Source organism: Eptesicus fuscus, chromosome 11 (assembly GCF_027574615.1).
Source record: "Eptesicus fuscus isolate TK198812 chromosome 11, DD_ASM_mEF_20220401, whole genome shotgun sequence".
Taxonomy (NCBI): Eukaryota; Metazoa; Chordata; class Mammalia; order Chiroptera; family Vespertilionidae; genus Eptesicus; species Eptesicus fuscus.
Window position 1 is genome coordinate 84,796,512 of NC_072483.1, and position 21,823 is coordinate 84,818,334.

The 21,823-nt window shown below is 45.4% G+C and overlaps 1 protein-coding gene across 1 annotated transcript in view; it reads right to left on the bottom strand.

The window, feature by feature from the left end:
• Positions 1–11,272: 11,272 nt before the first annotated feature.
• CASP10 (caspase 10) overlaps positions 11,273–21,823 on the bottom strand; it is a 35,178-nt gene continuing 24,627 nt past the window's right edge. Inside the window, exons 6-8 of the mRNA XM_028153107.2 lie at positions 18,211–18,319; positions 16,638–17,130; positions 11,273–13,155 (exon numbers count right to left, since the gene is read on the bottom strand). Coding sequence (XP_028008908.2) covers positions 12,993–13,155; positions 16,638–17,130; positions 18,211–18,319 — 765 coding nt within the window. The 3' untranslated portion in view covers positions 11,273–12,992. The remainder of the gene's footprint in view (positions 13,156–16,637; positions 17,131–18,210; positions 18,320–21,823) is intronic.

A 21,823-nucleotide genomic window follows, 5' to 3' on the forward strand; every position in this document is an offset into this window, starting at 1 on the left:
CTGACTAGGAACCCTGTCCAGATTCCGATCCTTCTTCCACTTACATCAAATAATGAAATCTTCATAGCCTCATTCAAAATGTTGATCATTGTAGTTTTTTTCTGATTATAAAAGTACTAGAGGCCCGATGCACAAAAATCCGTGCACTCAGGGTGGGGGAGGAGGGGTTCCCTCAGCCTGGCCTGCGCCTTCTCCCAGTCCAGGACCCCTGGTCCCCAGGGGATCGGGCCTAAGCTGGCAGTCAGACATCCCTCTGGCAGCCCGGGAGCCCTCAGGGGATGTCCAACTGATGGCTTAGGCCCGCTCCCCAGGGGAAGCAGGCCTAAGCCGAAGTCAGACATCCTTAGTGCTGCCAAGGAGGTGGGAGAGGCTCCCGCCACCACCGCTGCGCTCGCAGCCTTCAGCCTGGCTTGTAGCTGAGCAGAATTCCCCCTGTGGGAGCACACTGACCACCGGGGGGCAGCTCCTGCATTGAGCATCTGACCTCTGGTGGTCAGTGCGCATCATAGTGATCGGTCATTCCACCTTTAGGGTTCATTTGCATATTACCCTTTTATTATATGTGATTTACACACCTCAGACAATTTTGAAAATGCCAAAAATAACAAGAAATATAAAATTCAGCAGCAACCCCTTCCATAGGCATCATGTTTGTGTATACGTGTATGTGTAAATGTGTATATGTGTAATGGATCAGAATGAGAATTAAAATTTTTGTCAACTTTCTCCTTGAATCTTATCCCAGCCTCCTTCACCACTACTTCCTTTAAGGACTAATCCTGAGCAGGGTCCATTCACCAGCTTCTCCTTTCTCTCCTCATCTGCCTTGGCTCCATCTGCTTGACGGAATCAGAGAACTTTTTAAACAGAATTTTCAAATGTTGAATGCTGCCCTCTGGTGGAATTCACTGTGGCCATGACCACTGGCATAAAATACCTGTGGTTCTTGAATATAATTCCTACTCTGGATAACAGGATATCCAAAGTCATGGGCCCAGGAATTTGTTATTGGCCTGGACAACAGAAAAATGTCTGGAAAAGCCCCAATACATAGACAGTCCAGGCAGATGTCCTAGGGAGGTATCTTACTTCTAAATAATCCATGAGTCAAAAAGAAAGAAATCAAAAGGAAATTAGGTAAGTAGTAATCTGAACTGAATTAAAATAAAAGCAAAACATATCAAAATGAAGCAGTACTTAGGGAAACTTTATAGCACTAAATGCCTAAAAGAAGCAGAGGTGGGGAGGAACAGGAAGGCAGGATCAACAAGGGCATAAGGCATATTTTGGAGGTCCAATTATCTTAACTGAGGTGGTGGTTTCACAGGCATATATATATATATATATATATATATATATATATATATATATATATATATATATATATATATGTTAAAACGTATCAAATTATGAACTTTAAGTATGTGCCATTTGTTGTTTATCAATTATGCCTCAATAAAGCTATTTTAAACAGACATATGGCTAGTGTCTACATTATCACACAGGGCAATTTCAAAGCAATTACTAAAAGAAAACTAAAAGGATGTATAATTAACTAGCTAGTAAAGGTAAGATAGACTTTTTTCAAAAATTACTTAATTCACCTAAAGTAAAGGAAGTCAAGGAAGTGAACAAAGGTAAACTGGCACCACAAATAAAAACAACTAAAAAAATACTAGATTTAAACCCAATTATATCAATAATTACTGTTAGGGTTTGGCCAGTGACATGGGCTGTGAAATAATTCACAATTAAAAGAAGAGAGCCCAGCCCGACCAGCATGGCTTGGTAGTTGAGTGTTGCCCTATGAACCAGGAGGTCACGGTTTGATTTCTGGGGTCAGTCAGGGCACATGCCCCAGTTGCAGGTTCGATCCCCAGTGCGGGGGGGGGGGGGGGGGCATGCAGGAGGCAGCCAATCAATGATTCTCTCTCATCATTGATGTTTCTATCTCTCTCTACCTTCCTTTCTGAAATCAATATATATATATATTGATTCAGAGAGGAAGTTTATTTTACTTTCCCAGAAGGGAAAGGGCCAGTGCATTGCTAAGCGATACAAGGGCAAGAAACAAAAAGTGGCTTCCCCTTTTAAAGGTTAATGGTTGCTGTTGCTAGGTGACAAGGAAGAGAGGGGGATTTGGGGCTAAAGTTGACTTTTTTTTCAGGAGACAGTCCAGGCAGATGTCCCAGGGAGGTGTCTTACAAGTATTTTTACAAAGCCTGTAAAACATTCTTAGAGCAAAAGTTATAAAGAGTTCAAAAGAGGCTTGTTTGAAGGGGAGGAGGGAAAGTAACTTTCTACTAACTAGAGACTCCTTGGTGCAAATTATCACTGAGTTGTAAAAACAGCAGGGAGGAGGTGGACACAAGAATGTGGCCTTGAAAGTAACTTATCATGTCCTTCATGATAAGTTTGAACAGAGGGGCTGTTTGAACCAGAGGAGCTAACAATCTTGGGGTTTAATTACAAGGTGTTTCTTATAGCTTACTAGAGGCCTGGTGCATGAAATTCATGCACGGGGGGCGGGGTGTCCCTCAGCCCAGCCTGCACCCTCTCCAATCTGGGACCCTTTGAGGGAGGTCCTGCCTGTTTAGGCCCGATCCCGGTGAAGTCCCTTGGCCTGGCCTGGCCTGCGGGGATCGGGCCGAAACTGGCTCTCCGACATCCCCCGAGGAGTCCTGGATTGCGAGAGGGTGGTTGTCCGGTGATGCACCCCCAACTCAGGCGCCCTCCTCTCTGGGTCTAGGGTGCAGATGAAGCAGATTCAGGGCCAACAGTGCCCCAGCAGCAACCTGACCCACAGTTGATTCCACGAGAAATCAGGCTCCCTCCTCTACTGGTCAGAGCGTCTGCCCCCTGGTGGTCATTGTGCGTCATAGCTACCAGGTGAACAGTTGGAGGGTTGCTCAGGCTTTTATATATATAGATTGTGTCAAACAAATTAGACATAAAGAAAAATTGATCAGAAAAAAAAAAGAGAAATAGTCCACAATCATAGTATGAGATATTTATGCACCTCTCTTAGTAACTGACAAACAGTAGAACTATAAGAGATTTGAGCACAATTAATGACTTAACCCAAGTGACAACACTGGTTAAATAAGGAATAGAAGTAGAAGCATGTTGTATATAAATGTGAAGTTAAATAGCAAAAGAAACAACTTTAAATGTTCAAAGTGGTATTGTTATCGGTGGAAGTGTGGTATCCCTTTCCCCACTGAGTGCTGGGGATGGGGTCCTTCCAATATCACAAGAAAAAGAATTTTTTGAGACTCACGTGGGAGGGTGAGGGATTTTTATGGGCATGGAATTATATCCCTGGGTTTCCAAAGACCCATTTACCTTGATCCAGTCCTGGAAGAAGTATCGCTGAGGATTCAGTGGAGCTAAAAACAAAACCAGTGTCCAGAGTTTCTGTTCCACGTTGGTACTGCATCGGGCTCGTTGCAGTCTATTAGTCCATGGCTGAGTGTAGGAATGTGAGAGCCATGAATTCAAGAGTGAGTTCCTTTTTCCAGGGACTTAAGTATCCCAAATCTTCCTGTGCTTGCAGTGGCCATCCCTACTCTAGCCAATGCCCTGTTCACAGGGTAGACTGATGAACAAGTACCTTCTCTCTGTCACCCAGACTCTATAGGGCATGCATCTATTCTCCCCCTGCCCAGCCCCTTCCACCAGTCATCTGTGGTGAATAGACCAGACCGGTGGTCCCCTGGAGGGTGTAAAGCTGTAACTTCCTGGGACAGCTGCCCAGCTGACAGGCCTACAATATTTGCTCCTTTCCTGTTAATTTTTTCTCCTTTCCTGTTATTTATAACTAGGTTAATTATAACAGTTTCAGTGCCACAGGAGGAAGCACTAGCAAGTCAGACTCTCCCACTGGTGAAGGAATGCTGCTGTTTCCTCTGGTAAGACCCAACAAGGGAAACCTTGAACTCCTGTCAGGTGTAGTCCATTGTTTTCACACTTACTCATTTTCTAATTGAAAAAGCACATGTGTAATGAGACTCAGATATAAAAAGAACTTTGTAATACAGTGTATCATCCTAAAAATAATTCATCTCCAACCAAGGCTCGTTCTAGAAATTTCCCTGAAGGGTTTGGGTTTGGAGGGTACAGTTTATTCTGGCCAAACACAAATCCTTATTTGAAACATCTAGTCTTTCTAGATGTTTAAAAGTGAACAACAGGCCCAGCCTGGGTGGCTCAGTGGTTGAGCATTGACCCATGAACCAAGACTTGGTCGTGGGTTCAGTTCCCAGTCGGAACACATTCCTGGATTGTGGGCTCAATCCCCAGTAGGCGGCGTGTGGGAGGTGGCCAATTCATCGATGTTTCTATCTCCCTATCCTCTCTCTAAAATCAATACAAACATTTTTTTAAAGTGCAAAACATATGTTAAAAAGTAGAGAGTTAAAGTGACATCCTTTAAGTATTTTTTTCTGAAATGGTCATATTTGGGGGATGGAATTATTTGTTTGTTTGTTTGTTTGTTTGTCTTGAGAGGAGATGGAATTGTTAAACTTGATGCCTTGCAGAGTATGCTGATTCTTTACCAGATGATGGAGGAGGAGGAGGAGGAGGAAGGAAGTACAGAGAGAAGGGATCTATGCCCACAAGTCTTTAGACAAGCTGACTGTCTAAGCGTTGTTGTGTATGTGCATTTTAGTCAATACTACCACATATTCAAGGATAAACAAGTCCTAAAGCCCAAAGTATACTAAACGCAGAGGCAGTAAAGTAATTACAAGTGCCCTTTTGTTAGTTTTTAGGAAGAACTGTCTTCCGGGAGTCTTTGCTAATCCACCTGTTGGAGCTAGATGTAGTCCTGTACTGAGTCACTGAGGTGGTGGAGGAGGGAGAAGAGGAAGGGTGAGGGGAAGGGCTCTTTGCTAGTATCCCCATATCTAGAAGACAGTTTTAGGTTATAGTCACAGGTCTATACATGCATTTTTGTAAAGAATCTCTGTTTACTGTGGACAAGATTCATTCTTTAAAAAAAAAATTGTATTGATTTCAGAGAGAGAGAAACATCAATGATGAGAGAGAATCATTGATTGGCTGCCTCCTGTACGCCCCCCACTGGGGACCACGCCTGCAACCCAGGCACGTGCCCTGACCTATTGGTTCATGGGTCAACACTCAACCAACTGAGCTACACCAGCTGGGCAATAAAGATATAAATTTAAAAAAAAAAATTGTAAAAGTTCCCTCGGCCAGCTAGCACAATTTTAGGCTTTGTTGGTAGAGGGCGCTAGAGCGATGGTGCAGGGCGGAGCAGGTGAAGGGGCCTCCCTTCCCGAGTGGGGAGCTTGTCTTCCTGCCCCTAAGGCAGGGCCTCAGCCCACAGGCCTCCGTGGTGCTCGACCTCCAGGAGACTGAGTCAGCAGGGGGCGCGGCCTCTGGCCCCAGCTCCCCCTTGCTGCCTGCTAACAAGCTCTGGCTCATGACACCCCAGGGAACTTCCCCACCACCAGGGGGCGCAGCCCCATTTTCTGCCACCGGCTCTGAGTCCCCACTGGGGGTGGGAAGAGCCTTCCCAGCTGCCTTTCTTCCTTGGGTGCTCTCCCTCACCGGGAGCAGGGGTGGGGAGCCTTTTTCCTGCCAAGGGCCTTTTGGATGTTTATACTCATAATTCACTTATTATAAATGTATGTTGCCATTAAAAAAAGCTCCTAGATTTATTGAATTTCAAGTCCCACCTGATTGCCTTGGCAGGGCCAGACCAAACCTTTTCGTGGGTCTTACCCGGTCATAGGCCAGACGTCCCCCACCCCTGGTCTAGAGGGATTTTCCCTTTGAGTGACAGGTGTGCTGCCCATCTCTAACTGGACCCTAACTGGGAGACACATCTGCATGGCTTTGCACACTCTGTATCTGAAGAAAGCAAGCTGCAGACCATATGTTTATGTGGGTTACCTGTCCCGATATGATAGGCATCTTTCCAGGTCCCTACACAGAGTCCTAATTCGCTCTTTTAATTCCTAGCTGGTCTAGCATTATAAAGCTTTCTCGATTTTAATTAGTCATGCCCCTGTTCAAGGACATAGGGGTGGTTTCTCATTACGCACCCTGCAGTTCTGGACATGTGTTTTTGTAAACATGGCTGCTTTGAAAAAACATTTCTGGAAGAGGAGCGAATTGCTCTATCATAGGGCTGTGCCATTCCATTTTTTTTGAGAGGTGTGACATTGCTTTTCCTGGAAGGCTGCACAATTTATGTTACCAGTCGTACTTAAAAGTGCCCATTCCCCACACCTTGGCCCATCTCTTTTTCTTTAATTTTTATTAATCAGAGGGATAGCGACCCATTGTTTGAATTTGTTTTGTGGAGTTACTAAGAAGACTGAACATCTTGTCATAATTTTATTTCTTCTTTTGTGAAATCTCTGAAGCGATAGACAAACCACTGGAGATGATCATTACCTCTGTGGAAGGAACTGCAGGTTTGGGGGAAAGGGGTCAGCATGAAATTTACTTTCCCCATCCATCCTTTTGCACTGTTTTAAATTTTTTTTTACTACGTTCTTACGTTTCATTTCCAAATAAAGGAAACAGAAAATTTAAAACGTTTATAATGAGATGAGAAAGATAGACACATATACACATGAAACAAATGTCTGAACACACAGATACAGGTTACAGCATAGGGAATATAGTCAATAACATCATTATAACCATGTATGGGGCCAAGTCAGTGTTTGAAATATCAGGGGGACCCCTCTCTAAAGTACACGATTTTCTAACCTGTTTCTCTGCTGTTGCATCTGAAACTAATACACAAAAATATCAAATGTAAACTGTAATTGAAAAATAAAGAAAAGTGTGAACAATAAAAGGGAAAAGAGTGATAAGTTCAGTCCAGCCAGCATGGCTCAGTGGTTGAGCATTGACCTATGGACCAGGAAGTCATGGTTCAATTCCAGGTCAAGGGCACATGTTCAGGTTGTGGGCTCAATCCCCAATAGAAGGTGTGTAAGAGGCAGTCAATTAATGATTCTCTCTCATCATTGATGTTTCTATCTCTCCCTCTACTTCCTATCTGAAATTATATATATATATAATAATAAAAGAGTAACATGCTAATTGACCATATCTTCTCGATGCCTACCAGCCAATCAAGAGTGAGTATGCAAATTAACCCAACAAAGATGTTGGGTTAATTTGCATACACAGGAGCGGAGTGGCTGGGGGCGGGGCAGCTGCTCCGGGCCTCTGGGCAGCGTGGGAAGGCAGAAAGGCGGCTCCAGTCAGAGCGAAGGGGCTGCTGGGAGCCAGGGCAAGGAAGGCCCATTCTTGCACAAATCTTCGTGCATTGGGCCTCTAATATATATACACACATATATATGAATATATATGTGTGTATATATATATATATATATATATATATATATATCCTATATAATAAAGAGGTGATATGCAAATTGACCATCACTCCAACACACAAGATGGCTGCCCCCATGTGGACACAAGATGGCTTCCACAAGATGGCCAGCAGGAGAGGGCAGTTGGGAGGGACCAGGCCTGCAAGGAAGGCCAGTTAGGGGCAATCACGCCTGCAGGGGAGGGCAGTCAGGAGTGACCAGGGGAGGGCAGTTAGGGGCAATCGGGCCGGCAGGGGAGCAGTTAGGTGCCCATCAGGCTGGCAGGGAAGTGGTTAGGGGGTGATCAGGCTGGCAGGCAGAAGTGGATAGGGGCAGTCAGGCAGGCAGGCAGGCGAGCGATTGGGAGCCAGCAGTCCTAGATTGTGAGAGGGATGTCCCTTGAGGGGTCCCGGATTGGAGAGGGTGCAGGCTGAGCTGAGGGACACACACCCCCATGCACAAATTTTGTGCATCAGGCCTCTAGTATATATTTAAGAGTGATAAATAAGTTCAGAATTTTAAAACTCCACGCTCCTAAATAGAAAGGTGGGGCTGGAAAGGGGCCAGGTTTACTCTGGCTTCAGGGCCTGTAAAAGCAGGTGGCGTGGCTGTGGGTGAGCGAGCAGCAAGCCTGTGGAAGGACTTTAACACAGTCCTGCCTGCCCATGGGCGTGTGAGACATCGAAGCAAAGGTGCGCCGAGGGAGGTGGCTGGGTTGTGGGAGGGAGTCTGCTCAGCGCACCCGCATGTGTTCTCTTCCCGCCACGAAGCCGGTTTCGTTTTCCTTTCCAGAAACTCTAACCCCTTACTTACTAAACACATGGAGCAGAAAAAGGGGTTAGGGAGCCTGGTGAGTGGGTGTGGCACTTCCAGGGAATCCCGACCTAAGGCATCCGTGCCAAGGGCCGAAGGAGGTAAACCGACAGCGTTCAGTTACTGGAAGGATGAGTCACCTTTCCTATAAGTAACAGAGTTCATCACAATCTAGAACTTGGCCAAGCCCATTTCTCACAGACCTGCAACTGTTGATAAAGTTGGCTTGTCCTTGACCACTGGTCGTGCCTGGAAGTTAAGGTCCCTCACCTGGGGCAGATCTTAGCCAAGGGTGGAGGGTGAGGGGGGTGGGTGCCTCCCGTGGAGTGGAACTCAGGACAGAGTTCCCCCCAGAGCTCTCCTCGAGGCCAGGCCGGGACAACAGGCGTGGCCTCAGCTTTGCCTGCCTTCTCCCCTCCCTTCCAGGTCCTGCAGCCAAAGAGCAATTCCTGAACAAAACACTTGCACAAGAAGCCTCCTGAGTCCCTGACTAAACCGGGGCATTGTGTGTGTATTTCCCAAATATTCCACAACGAGAGTCTTTTACTATGTAAGCAGAAAAAAAGATATTAAATAAAATCAAAGATATTACTCAAAGGTTAAAAAGAAAAACAACAACTCTTTATTGGTAAGTCAATTACTACTCTTTACAAGTATCCAGTCAACAAAGTTTATATTTATTCCTGTTTGAGAACTGTACCAGTATTTCCAAGCATCTTGCACAGAATCATTTAAAATGAGACCAAATGAGAGAGTTTCACATTGCACACACTTTGCTTCAGGCAATGCCTGTTTTACAAAGCACTCATGTTTGTATTTGTACCTGCATTAAGAAACCCTGAAATGCCCTAGCCAGTTTGGTTCAGTGGATAGAGCGTCGGCCTGTAGACTGAAGGATCCCTGGTTTGATTCTGGCCAAGGGCATATGCCCAGGTTGCAGGCTTGATCCCCAGTAGGGAGTGTGCAGGAAGCAGCCAACCAATGATTCTCTCTCATCATTTATGTTTCTATCTCTCTCTCCCTCTCCCTTCCTCTCTGAAGTCAATAAAGATATATATATATATTTTTTTTAAAAGGAAATCCTGAAATTATTTATGGGATGAGAAGGTAAGGACTGGGCATATGATAGACAGAAATGGGAGTGAGACTTTACTTGGGTACCTTTTTATGTTTTATTACCTTTGAACAATACAAAGATATTATCTATTCAAAAGTAAATTTAAAAATTAAGTATTAATACAATTGTAAATTTTTAATAGAAAAAACTCTCTTTTAAAAATCAGATATGCAAATTTATGTTAAGAAATGGTTGTTTATATTGACAAATGAATCTTTTTTTTAAACAGGGGATTTCCCCAAGTACTTTTCACCAAGGTTCCACTTTCAAAAATGTAGTTCCTGTTCTAAAATACAAATCTGTTTCTATATTCGTAACACACCCTTAGAAGAAAACTGCAGACTTTTGACAAGACCCATACCCCACCAGAAAATAAAGTTAAATAACTTGTTGCTCACAGTGCATACCTCCTTGAGGATAATGATACTTGTGTGGTATGGCTCGAGTTTAGAATGAGAACCAGTGGTTTTAAGTCCCTTCTAAGGAGGTAGATTCAAGTCCAACAGAGAAAGGAAGGATTACAGCTGTCCACGCGTGAAAAACCAGGTGGCAGGATTGCAGAGCAGTAGATACACGGGATTGCAAACCCTTCACTAACAGCTGTGAGAATTCAACAAGTCACCCAACAATCAGAAGGCTGGACCACAGGGTTTCTAGAGTTCTTTTAAGCTCCCAAATCCATGACTCTGCATGTGATTCGAGTCCCCGTTGCTAGAAGAATGGGAGGTGAAGGATAGTGGAGGATTGGCAACACTGTCATGGGTGAGAGGATGGATTGGAGCAGGTTTCAAATAGATTAACCGTGGGCACCAGACAATAAATCAGAGGGCCTCCAGCCGAGGACCCTCATCCATCAAAAAGTCCAATGTATGGGCACACATGCAATATACAGATCATGTATCATAGCCATGTTCACTTGAAACCTCTATAATCTTATTAACCAATGTCACCCCAATTAAATTTTTTTTTTAAGTTCAACACTTTTGTAAACATCAGGATGTGAGCACAGAGTTTGTGTTGCAGAACTCAAATGCACATATAGTGGTCATACGGAAGAGCCAGGATGTTCTTCTATTAATGTCTTTCCATTGTCACCAAAAAGGAATGACAACATTTAAAATGATGGCGGAGGACTCAAAGACCCGGAGAAGGAAGCCACAAACACCCGTGGACCCAAGAATTCTAGGCTGAGAACAGCTTGACTAAATCACTCAGACAGCATCAGACCTGGAAGACTTTGTAAGGTAGATATGGCACAAAAATTATCTCTAAAATGAGCTAAACTTCTAATTTGATTGGCTTCAGTGGAGACTTGATCATTGATAAAGGGGTGTTATTCAGCAGCATTTACCACTGGATTATACTGGTCAGTGTCTATTCTGACTGGCCAGTACCCACAATGCACCAGTTGCTTATATGTTTAAATAACCTGAGCATTGGCCGGGAGATAATGGATTACTAAGGGGGAATCCCCTTGATATCATACCTGCCCATCACCAAGGTCAGCCCCTGAAGTGGTCCCACACGGTGAACCCCCAATGTTCCCCACGAGGGAGACTTCCTAAGCAGTGTTGTGTCTGTCTGGACTCAGAGCCAGGAGCTGGTCTTGTTGCTGCGGGGACATGGTGAGCCAGTGAGGGAAGAGCCAGCTTTTTACTCAGAGGACGGCAGTAGGTACTGCTAGTGTTGATTTGCAGCTACAAGTAGCTGGAATTAGATGCAAAGGAACTCAGATTCTGCTATTTTCATCTGCATTACTACCAAAGGACTCTGCCATCTAAAGGCCTTATATGCACAGCAGCATAATTACATTATATATATATATATATATATATATATATATATATGCATATAGGTGTCTCTATTTAGCTATCTATATAATTAAATAGATAACTAAATAGATAGCCATTACATCTAAGAATATATACAGGATGGGGCAAAAGGTTTACAATTGTCAACCTACTTTTACCCCACCCTGTATGTGTGTGTATATATATATTCCTTAATCCTCCCCACAGATAATATTTTCTCTAATTTATAGATAAGGCTCAAAAAACCAGCTTGAGTTAGTGTCTTAGAGCAAGGGCGTCACAGGGCATCCCAAATCCAAACCTTCTATCCCCCGATTCTCTGCTCTGCCCTGCGCCCCGCCATGCTTCCCTTGCAGGGGAGGACTGGTAAGCGGCCCGCAGCTGTGCGTGTGCAACTGAACAAAGACTGTCACCCCCAGCTGTTCCTCTGGCTTGTATGAACCATAGTTTCAGAAGACCATCCTGACATGTGGATCCCTTTGCCAAGCTACATTCAAATCTGCGTGGTTACTCGTTACATTAACAAGGTTCTCCTGACCATTTCTCCTAGAAAGTTCGCCATAAATGAATTTGACTTTCACAGAAGTAGTTCTAAAACCAGACAGCACTGAGAATGGTCGTCATTCCCCGACGCCTTTCAGGAGCATCCGCATGTCCAAGGGGCCGTTCCTAAAGCCCTGCTGTGTCCCATGACTGCTCAGTCCACTTACACGGGAAACAGAATCACGTAAACGGTAAACCTCCTTGGGCCGCAGCTTCCTCATCTATAAACGAAGGTCTTAACGCAGCACTTTCCATCTCCCTCTTTCCAAGAATTAAAAAAGAGAAATTCCTTTCGAAATTGAAAACAGAGTTCACATACATACAAATGTTCAAAACCTTCGTGTTAAAAGCGCCAAGGCTGCCATACAGAGCCACCTCCCCACAGGCGTAGCCAGACACCTCTCTGGCCAACGAGGGGGCAGCAATCCCTGCGAGCAGTGTGGGTCCCCCAAGCTGCTCCTCTCCTCTTCCTGTGGCTGGAGGAGCCGAGCGAGCGTGTGAGTGCAGCTGCCAACCCTGAGGGCCCGGCCAGGAGACACGGGCTGTACTGCAGAGTCCCACTCAGGCCTCGCCGGGAGTCAGCAACATGCATTCATGTTTGCAAGTGGCAGAGGCAATAAATCCTTTGCTTTCCTCCGTCTGAGTTGAGTGTTCTGTCACCAGCCTCCGCAAGGTTCTGACCGACAGGGAAGTAGCATCAGGTTGTGAAGTTCCTGCTCCCAGAGGAGCTGAGCGTGTGTCCGGTGCACACTCAGCTGTCATTGCCTAGAGCCAGCCCCGCTCCTGCAGCAGCACCTTCCGGAGCAGGGAAGCAGGAGGCGGGCGTGGCTGTAAACCCGAGGTTCCCCTCGGGAGGTGTGCAGAAGGAAAGCTTTGGGAAGGGAAGAGCAGAGGGAGGGTTGGAAACCATGCTCTTGTGATCTCATCATTGGCCAATGTCCAGAACAGGGCCATGGGGAGGGGGACACAGGGAGTGGTCCCTTATCACAAGGAGTGGTCAGGTAGAGGGGAAATCTAAGCACACTGGTCCCTCGAGCGAAAGGGAGCCTTAAAATGTTCCTCGTTCCACCTTTCCCTTCACAGCTACACAAACCAAAGCCAATTGCTTTTTCCTCAGGGTGCAGAGCAAAAGCCAAGATTATAATCCAAGGCATCAATCATTACAAAGAAAAAAAAGTCTGGTAGCATTTAGATTTGTTAAAAAGGGGGGAAAACACAGAATTTACTGTGTCAGAAAGTAGAACATTCCTTATTGCTAGAATGACAGACGAAGGCCAGCTCACCATCTGTCACTGATTCCTACGATGGGTGGGAAGTTGGAAGAGAAGGTTCCTTTCAAGTCTAAGAGTCAGTGGGAACTCTCTCTGGGAGTTCTTGCAGGGGGACGGGGAATATGACTTTTTTCCGCAGTGTGAAGACAGGTTGAGGGATCTGTTTCTTTGTTCCACCTCGTCGGCTCACATCATTATTGACAGCAGTGAGGATGGATAAGATATCTTCACGTCTGCAGGCAGAGAAGAAAATATATTTTCAACCAGGAGACAGAAATCATGTACCAGGTCTTAGAAATAAGACCATAAAAAAACAAAAAAGAAATAAGACCATAAATCACGTGGCTCCTTCCTAGCACAACAGATCCAGATTCTAACTGGAATCCTGCCAACTACAAAGAAATACTTCTGGCCCAGGCTGGTTTGGCTCAGTGGATAGTGTCAGCCTGTGGACCAAAGCGTCCAGGGTTCGATTCCAGTCAAGGGCACGAACGTTGGTTGCAGGCTCCTCCCCGGCCCAGGCCCTGGTCAGGGCTTGTGCAAGAGACAACCAATCGATGTGTTGCTCTCACATCGATGTTTCTCTCTGTCTTTCCCTCTCTCTTCCACTCTCCCTAAAAATCAATGGAAAAGTGTCCTCGAGCGAGGATTAACAAAACAAAAAAAGAAGAGAAATACCTCTGAAACTGAAAAAGAAATTCTAAATTATATAAAAATTTCCATTCTACATTCAGTGTTTAAGGACATTATAATAATTACAGCTTGCATTTTAATGTGCTTAGTCCACAAAGGAATTTTACATATAATTATTTTCCTATGTTCTTCCTTCAAGCTGATAGATAGATAGATAGATAGATAGATGATAGATAGATCATAGAAAGATGGAAAGAATAGATAGGCAGGTGATAGGGGTGGAGAAAGAGAGCCTGGTATTAATAATGTCTTCTCTATTCTTGGTTTGGAGAGGGATTCAAGATTCAGAGATAAATGTGATACAATTCTTGATCTGAAACACTGAAAATGCAGACATAAAACATGTACCAAGGATAGCATACACATAAAATTCATAATACATGGCAGAATGTGCTCAATGCCATCTGAAAAGAAGGTCAAAGTTCCGTTGAAAGTTTGAAGGAGAAAGACAGAACTCGGGGCTGGGAGAGGGGTCCAGAGAGGAGAGGACATCTGGGCCTGGGTGGCAGGATGTGCAACATTTCCTGGCAGGAATGTCCCAGGGCGGGCAATACATATCATCGGAAGCAGCCATGGGCTCTGCAGCCAGACTCAGGTTTGAATCGTAGCTCTGTCACTCACGGGTCACGTGGCCTGGGGCACGTTACTTACTTTCCTATGCTCCCGTTTTCTCAGCTCTAAAATGGAGACCATAATAGGACTCATTTTAGGGACTGCCATGGGAATGAAATAAGGTAATTTATGTAAAGCACTTAGAACACCGGCTACAATATCCCACTGACCATCATTGTTGGTATGATTAGCATTACTGCTACTTCTCGTCGTCATCGTTATTTTTCATTATTACTTTTTAAATCCTCACCCGAGGATATGTTCCCATTGATTTTTAGGGAGAGTGGAAGAGAGAGGGAGAGACAGAGAAATACTGATGTGAGAGAAACACATCGATTGGTTGGCTCCTGCATGCACCCTGACCAGGGCCCCGGCCAGGGAGGAGCCTGCAACCAAGGTACGTGCCCTTGACAGGAATTGAACCCGGGACCCTTCCGTCTGCAGGGTCCACTGAGTCAAACTAGCTAGGGCGTTGTTGTTATTTTTCAGATGGGAAAGTAAGCCCTGCCCGATTCTAAGTCCTTCCATCCTGATCACACTGGCTGTTCTCTCTCTCTCTCTCTCTCTCTCTCCTGAAATCTTCCTGTGGCTGACTCCCCATCATTCAGCCACTCCCACGATCACCTCTCCCAAGGAGCCTTCTCAAGCAGCTCCTTGCCCCCCCCCCCCGCATCCCCCTCCTCCAATATTATGATCCTGTTTTGCTTTCTTTGTAGCAGGCATCACTTCCTGAAATTATCTTATTAATTTAAATACTCATTTACTTACAGTTTTATTATATGTCTGCCTCTTACTGGACTGTAAGCTACATGGAGAAGAGGTTTTTTTTTTAAGGTTTCGAATGAGTTGTTTATTCACTACAAATAAGTGTGTCCACGTTGGAAGAGAAAGTTAACACAGTACATGTTCACGGCTGGGGGATGGGTTTCTGGTCACCTCCAACAGGGCAAAAACTTCAGAAACGCCGAAACACCCCAATGTTGGAACTCAGGTCTTCACATAAAGTCCCTTGCAAACACAAAACGGAATAAAACGAACCGAAAAGAAGGGGCAGGGCAAATTTTTTTTAAAAAAGGAAAAGGGGCTGAAACCGGTTTGGCTCAGTGGATAGAGTGTCAGCCTGCAGACTGAAAGGTCCCGGGTTCAATTCCGGTCAAGGGCATGTACCTTGGTTGCAGGCACATCCCCAGTGGGGGGTGTGCAGGAGGCAGCTGGTCGATGTTTCTCTCTCATCGATGTTTCTAACTATCCCTCTCCCTTCCTCTCTGTAAAAAAATCAATAAAATATATTTTAGAAAAAGAAAAAAGAAGAGAGAGAAAAGCTGAGGTCACTCAAGGCTCCAATCCGGATTCCCTGTCTTAAATTCCCAGAAGAACACTGTGGCCATCTCTAGAGGTGGAGGACTGGGGAGTGGGAGCTGCTGGAACGGGCTCAGCAGATGAATTCAGGATGTTCATATGGGATGTGAGGTCAAGGGCAACGCAAAGGTAGGGGGTCTGGCAGCCTGTGAAAATGTGTAAGAATGCCCTTCAGAATGAGGTTGACTTAGTCACTTGGTCACAGCCTGTGGGTCGTGACTGGTTGAGAACCGCTAGCAGGGTCACCTGCTAGAACCGCTGCTGTAGAGCCTAAGACCATCGGAAAACACAGATATTTACATTACGATTCATAACAGTAGCAAAATTACAGTTATGAAGTAGCAACGAAAATAATTTTGTGGTTGGGGGGTCACCACAACATGAGGAACTGTGTTAAAGGGCCGCGGCATTAGGAAGGTTGAGAACCACTGCTCTAGAGAGACAGCGGTGAAGGAGGTGCAGGGCAGAACCTTGGTGAAGCCCATTTCCAGGAAACCAGGGAAGGAGCATGTGGCAGAGACAGAAGGAACGTTGTCGGAGCCGAGGCAGGAGACCACGCCTAAGGCCCAAAGGCAGCACATAGGCACTCACTGAACATGCGTGACTGATAAATTAATAAAGGAAGGAGCAAATGAAAGGCCCCCATGCTTTTATATATGCTGCTCCCTCTGCTCAGCATGTCTCTCACCCCAGTTAGACGTTTCCCCTGGTCCTCCAAATCTGGGTGAGGTACCATAACACCTGTGTGCCCATAACCCCTGTGCTGGACAGTATATATCTACCCCAGGGGGATCTCTTCCCATCTAGTTGTCAGTCCCTCTAGATTGTGAGCAGCTTGCGGGCCAGGACTGTATCTTTTTTTTATTCCATATCTTCCTTTCCAGTTATATGTTGGTGCTCAATACAGGTATGTTGGATAGATGGATGGATGGATGGATGGATGGATGGATGGATGGATGGATGTGGGTGGATGGATGGATGGATAAACAGGTAGGTGAATAGATGGGGGTGGATAAACAGGTAGGTGGATAGAACAATGTGAAACTCTTACCTTGGGACCAAGTCCTTCAAATGGTTACACAGAGATTGAATATACCAGCTCCCTTCTGTCTTGTGACGAAAAGATACGCAGCCGGGGACAGTGGCCAGGCCAAGAAGGAAATCTGCTTCAACAGGAATACTGTCCTGAAGGGGAGGCTCTATTAACTCAGGATTTATAGCATCTGCTTCAATAAATACAGAAGATTGTATCTCTTTTCCTTGACAGGCCTGGATGAAAAAGAGTTTGGGTTTGGTAGCCAGACCAGGGCAATGCTGGGCTGTGAAGTGAGACATGATCTCCCGAATGGGAATGAGGGCCCCATCTGAAGAGTAGACAGCTCCAAATTGCCCGTGGGTCAGAACACAGAACACAAAGCAGTCTCCCTCGGCATGGTCCCGATGACTCTTATATTTTTGCAGAACTTCCTCCAGGCATTGTTTAGTTACATCAACCTGCATATCTACTTTGAATCCAAGCCACTGAAACACATGCTTCAGGCACTCTGTTAAAAAAAAAAAAAAAAAAGGTGGGCGGGGATGAATGGTAAAATAAAACGGAGCAAAATGAAATAAAAGGGGTCAAACAATGCTAATAGTTATACAAATTGCAGAGCAAATATCCTGAAACTTTGGCTTATGCTTTACTTTCATAACAATAAAATTTTATAATTAACCTGCCCTTTTATAGCACCCACAGTGCTATCACAACGGCCCTGCGAGGGAGCAGAGGCCAGAGTCCATCCTACTTCACGGGTGAGGGAGCTGGGGCTCTGTGACTCTCTCAGGGTCACAAACCGCAGTTATTGGTGGAGCCAGAGCTCAGACACAGGTTTTCTCATACCGACCCAGCATGCTCCCCCCACATCACGGAATCACATGTGGTCAGGGGCCCTTTTCACCCTGTAAGCAGGCTGCTGGCACTCCAAGTGCTATGGTCTAAAACAGGGGTCCTCAAACTGTTTAAACAGGGGGCCAGTTCACTGTCCCTCAGACCGTTGGAGGGCCGGACTATAGTTAAAAAAAAACAACTATGAACAAATTCCTATGCACACTGCACATATTTTATTTTGAAGTAAAAAAACAAAATAGCAAAAACACCCGCATGTGGCCCGCGGGCCGCAGTTTGAGGATGCCTGGTCTAAAAGTTTGTGCCTCCCCAAAATTCACATGTTGAAATCCTAACCCTCAAGGTGTGGGTATTAGAAAGTGGGGCCTTTGAGAGGTGCTTAGGCCATGAGGGTTGAGCCCATAAAGAAACCCCAAGTGAGGTTCCAGCGGGAAGATGGCCATGTAGGAAGCAGACTCGCACCAGACACTGAAACCCCATCGCCCTGATCTTAGACGGCCCAGCCTTCAGAACCATGAGAAACACAGCTTGGTTGTTTATAAAGCCACCCAGTCTCAGTTGTTTGATACGGCAGCCTGGATGGACTAAAATACTAGGGGTATATAGGAGGCTTCGAAACATTTATAATATCATCCTTACATGAAATGGAAGAATAATAATTACAGAAAGAAAATATGAAAATGAAAAATGATTTTAAGACCCCCAGCCTGTAAGATACTATTACAGCCTTTCTTACCAGCGTCTTTATTAGTCCCTTGTCTTGTTGACAGTGAGGTAAAGTTCTGGTTGTTGATAACAACACAGTAGCCTCTATGTTTACGATCCATCCTGTACACATTTTCCTCCTTGAAAGAAGAAGAGATGGAGATAGATTAGAGAATCTTCACTTTAAGAGTTTAATGTTTCTAACCAACCACTCCATTTATCGGTACCAAAGGCAGAGAATTCTCAAGAGCCTGGGCCTGGTCTGGAATTAATCAATGGCCAGGTCCTGACTAAAATCCAGACTTCACCTGGTTTAATTGCAAAATGTCAGTTCTCAGTGTTAAATAACAGAGTATGTTTTTTAACTTTGGAAAACCCAGGGTTTATGCAAAAGCATCTTCCTTTTTGGGTGAGCAAAGTGAAGAAAGCGTAGGTAAGGACCTAACAAGACAACAAAAATATCAAATGGTAATTTTTTCCAGATGGTAGGATTCAGAGTGATCTGTTTCCTCCAAAACCCGAGAAATCTCTTTGGTAGCGATCACAGTGGGAATTTTAAAATGTATGTAATTATTTCAGAAGGCTATCACAAACAGCCTATGATTACAAGTTATCTGAGCTGGCTTCAGGGGGCCTCTGTGTGGCTAAAATGGTCTCCTGAAAACATGGTACATCTTGAATCCAAACGGAAAAGAAGTGGCACCAGTCGATAAAAAAGGGATTCCCTTTCTGGAGATAATTGAAAAAGTATGTGTGACTGAAAGGGCCATAGCGTCCCCTTCATAGCCAAGTGTCAGCGCACTTCTGAAGGTTAGAAAGAAAGGGAGGCAGGACAGAGATGATCACCGAAAAGAGGAAGAAGAACCAAGACAGACACGAAGAACTCCGAGCCCTCAAAGTCCCGAAGGGTGACACCCCAGTTGGAGACGCCCCGAAGAAACTGTCCAGACCTCTGTGCTGGTTTCAGAAGTTAGACTGTAACCACATGGTCCCAACATCGCCATAGAGACCAGGGTTACTCGGTCACCGAGAAAGAGAAATACTTATATTCAAATATATCTCCTCACTTAGATATCCTTACCCAAGGTGGGTTGAGAGTCAATACCACATGAATCAGATCACACGTTTCCGGTAGAAAGCTTGTTTGGGTCGAGTCACCATGTATCTGTCACTGGCTAGAGAGAGACTGAGCAGATACGAAGGAGAAGAAGTGGGGAGACGGGAAGAGATTAACCAAAGAACTCATATGCACATATGCCCAACCAATGGACAAGGTCAATAGTGTGCTTGAAGGCCTGCAGTGAGGCAGGGGCTGGGAGGAAGGGGGTAAAGGGTGAGAAATGGGGGACATCTGTAATCTGGTCAACAATAAAATAAAAATAAATAAAATCAATTAAAAATTTTTTTTAAAAAAGGCCCAGAGACTTAATCTGGGAAAGACAAAAATCAGTCCGTAGCCCTGGGATTACTTAGTCATGCTTTTGGCATTGGCTGAAGATGGCAGTGCTTTGAGGGGTTTCTGCAAACTCCCGGTTCCTCTGAATAAGGGCCCATCCTAAAGAGGAAGCCAAGGATGAGTCATAGGACAATAACAGGAAAACGTCCCTTGAAACTCTTCTTCGCCCACCAGCCAGACTTCAGTAGAATCTGGAGAGATCCGCCCTAGCCTCTGAGTCAGCGATTAACTACGGTTAAAGTTAAGGGTCTGTCCTGGGTGCTCACCTGAGGCTGAGCGAGCCTAGTATCCGCCAGACCAGAAAACGCGCTGAAGGGACCCAGGCTGCTGTCACACAGAGAGCTGCACCTGCACAGTCCTCCACCCAGGCGTCCTCAAACTGCGGCCCGCGGGCCACACGCGGGTGTTTTTGCCGTTTTGTTTTTTTACTTCAAAATAAGATATGTGCAGTGTGCATAGGAATTTGTTCATAGTTTTTTTTTTAAACTGTAGTCCGGCCCTCCAACGGTCTGAGGGACAGTGAACAGGCCCCCTGTTTAAAAAGTTTGAGGACCCCTGCTCCACACCTTGGAGAAGGTAAGGTCCCAGGGAAGCCATGTTTCCACTGGCTTCAGAATTGCAAAACTGGAAGAAACTTGTTTATTTTTCAAAGAAGTGAAGCTGTTGCCTGAGCTCCTGCAGCTACACAGCGAAGCCAGGTGTTCGGAGGGCAAGCTCTGGGTCAGACTGCCGGGTCCAAACTCCAGCTCCACTCCTTTCTAGACGAAAAGTCTAGAAAGACCTCTCGAGTCTCGGTTTCCTCATCATTCAGTGATAATGTGATGGAAGAGTTAAATGAGATAAGCCCTAGAAAGCTCTTAGAACAGTGCCTGGCACATGACAAGTACTCAGTAATGGTTAATTCGCACCAACATCATATCACATAACCTCCCAGCTAAGATTCCTAGGGAAGTGGAGCGTGTGAAACCAATAACCTGTTTGTTCACAAGCAGGTTCTCTCAATGGCAGAGTCTGAAAGATTTCCCTGAGGTTATGGTTTCTGGGCAAGGATTCAAGGAAATAAATACACCGTTGCCGAGCCCCTCTCTCTGGCCTCTCTCCCTCGGCGGGCAGCACCATATCAGACATCCTCAGACTCAACCTTCTGCTCTGTCACGGCTGGCCTGGCGCCTCAGGGCCACCAGGGGCTCCCACCCTCCTCACAGAGGGTGTCCTAATTCTGAAGGGTTGCTTACATTCCCCGGAACCTGTTATGTCAGGCTTTCAAAGTGGGAACCACCTCTTCATCCTCCCATAGAAAAGCCTGGTATAATCCATGCATTCATTGGCTTGCTCTGAATTGAGATAAGAAAGGAATTCTCGCCCTAACCGGTTTGGCTCAGTGGATGGAGCGTAGGCCTGCGGACTCAGGGGTCCCAGGTTTGATTCCGGTCAAGGGCATGTACCTTGATTTAGGGTACATCCCCAGTGGAGGGTGAGCAGGAGGCAGCTGATTGATGTTTCTCTCTCATCGATGTTTCTAGCTTTCTCTCCCTCTCCCTTCCTCTCTGTAAAAAATCTATAAAATATATATATATTTTAAAAAGAAATGAATTCTCCACTAATTTGTAAACCTTCTCCCAAGTCACAATGAATAACTAGGTATATGTAAAATATATCTCTTTCTGCCATACTAATCCAAGTTATAAAAAGTGCATTAGGTACATCTACCATTACTCCTTGTGGGCTCATCTTGACAAGTCCCCTCATGTTGAGGAAAGAGGAAGTGCAGGAAATTCACAGAGTTAGGGGGAGAGTTGAAAATCTAGACTTGATGGGTTGGCAGACACATTGAGGTGGTGTGCCCTGAGAAGGTACGGAAACTCCCTGCCACTCCCAACTCTCATCGCTTGCCCTATGGATCTCTCCCACGTGGATGTTCTTGAGTTGTGTCCCTTACAATGAACCTGAAACATAAATGTTAAAACAAAGTGACTTGATGCAGAAAAGGACAGATGCCTAATCTCCAGCCATAGCAAAGGCCACTGGCAGGTGACAAGAAGAGAATCAACTCCCTTCTTCCAAAGGGGAAGGTTCACAAAGACACAGTGGCGAGAATTCTCAGAGCAAGGGAGTCTGAGTAAGTCAGTGTGTGGGCCCTTTATGCACAATGCCTGGGACTCCGGGAGCCCTTCGTCTCACTCAGCAA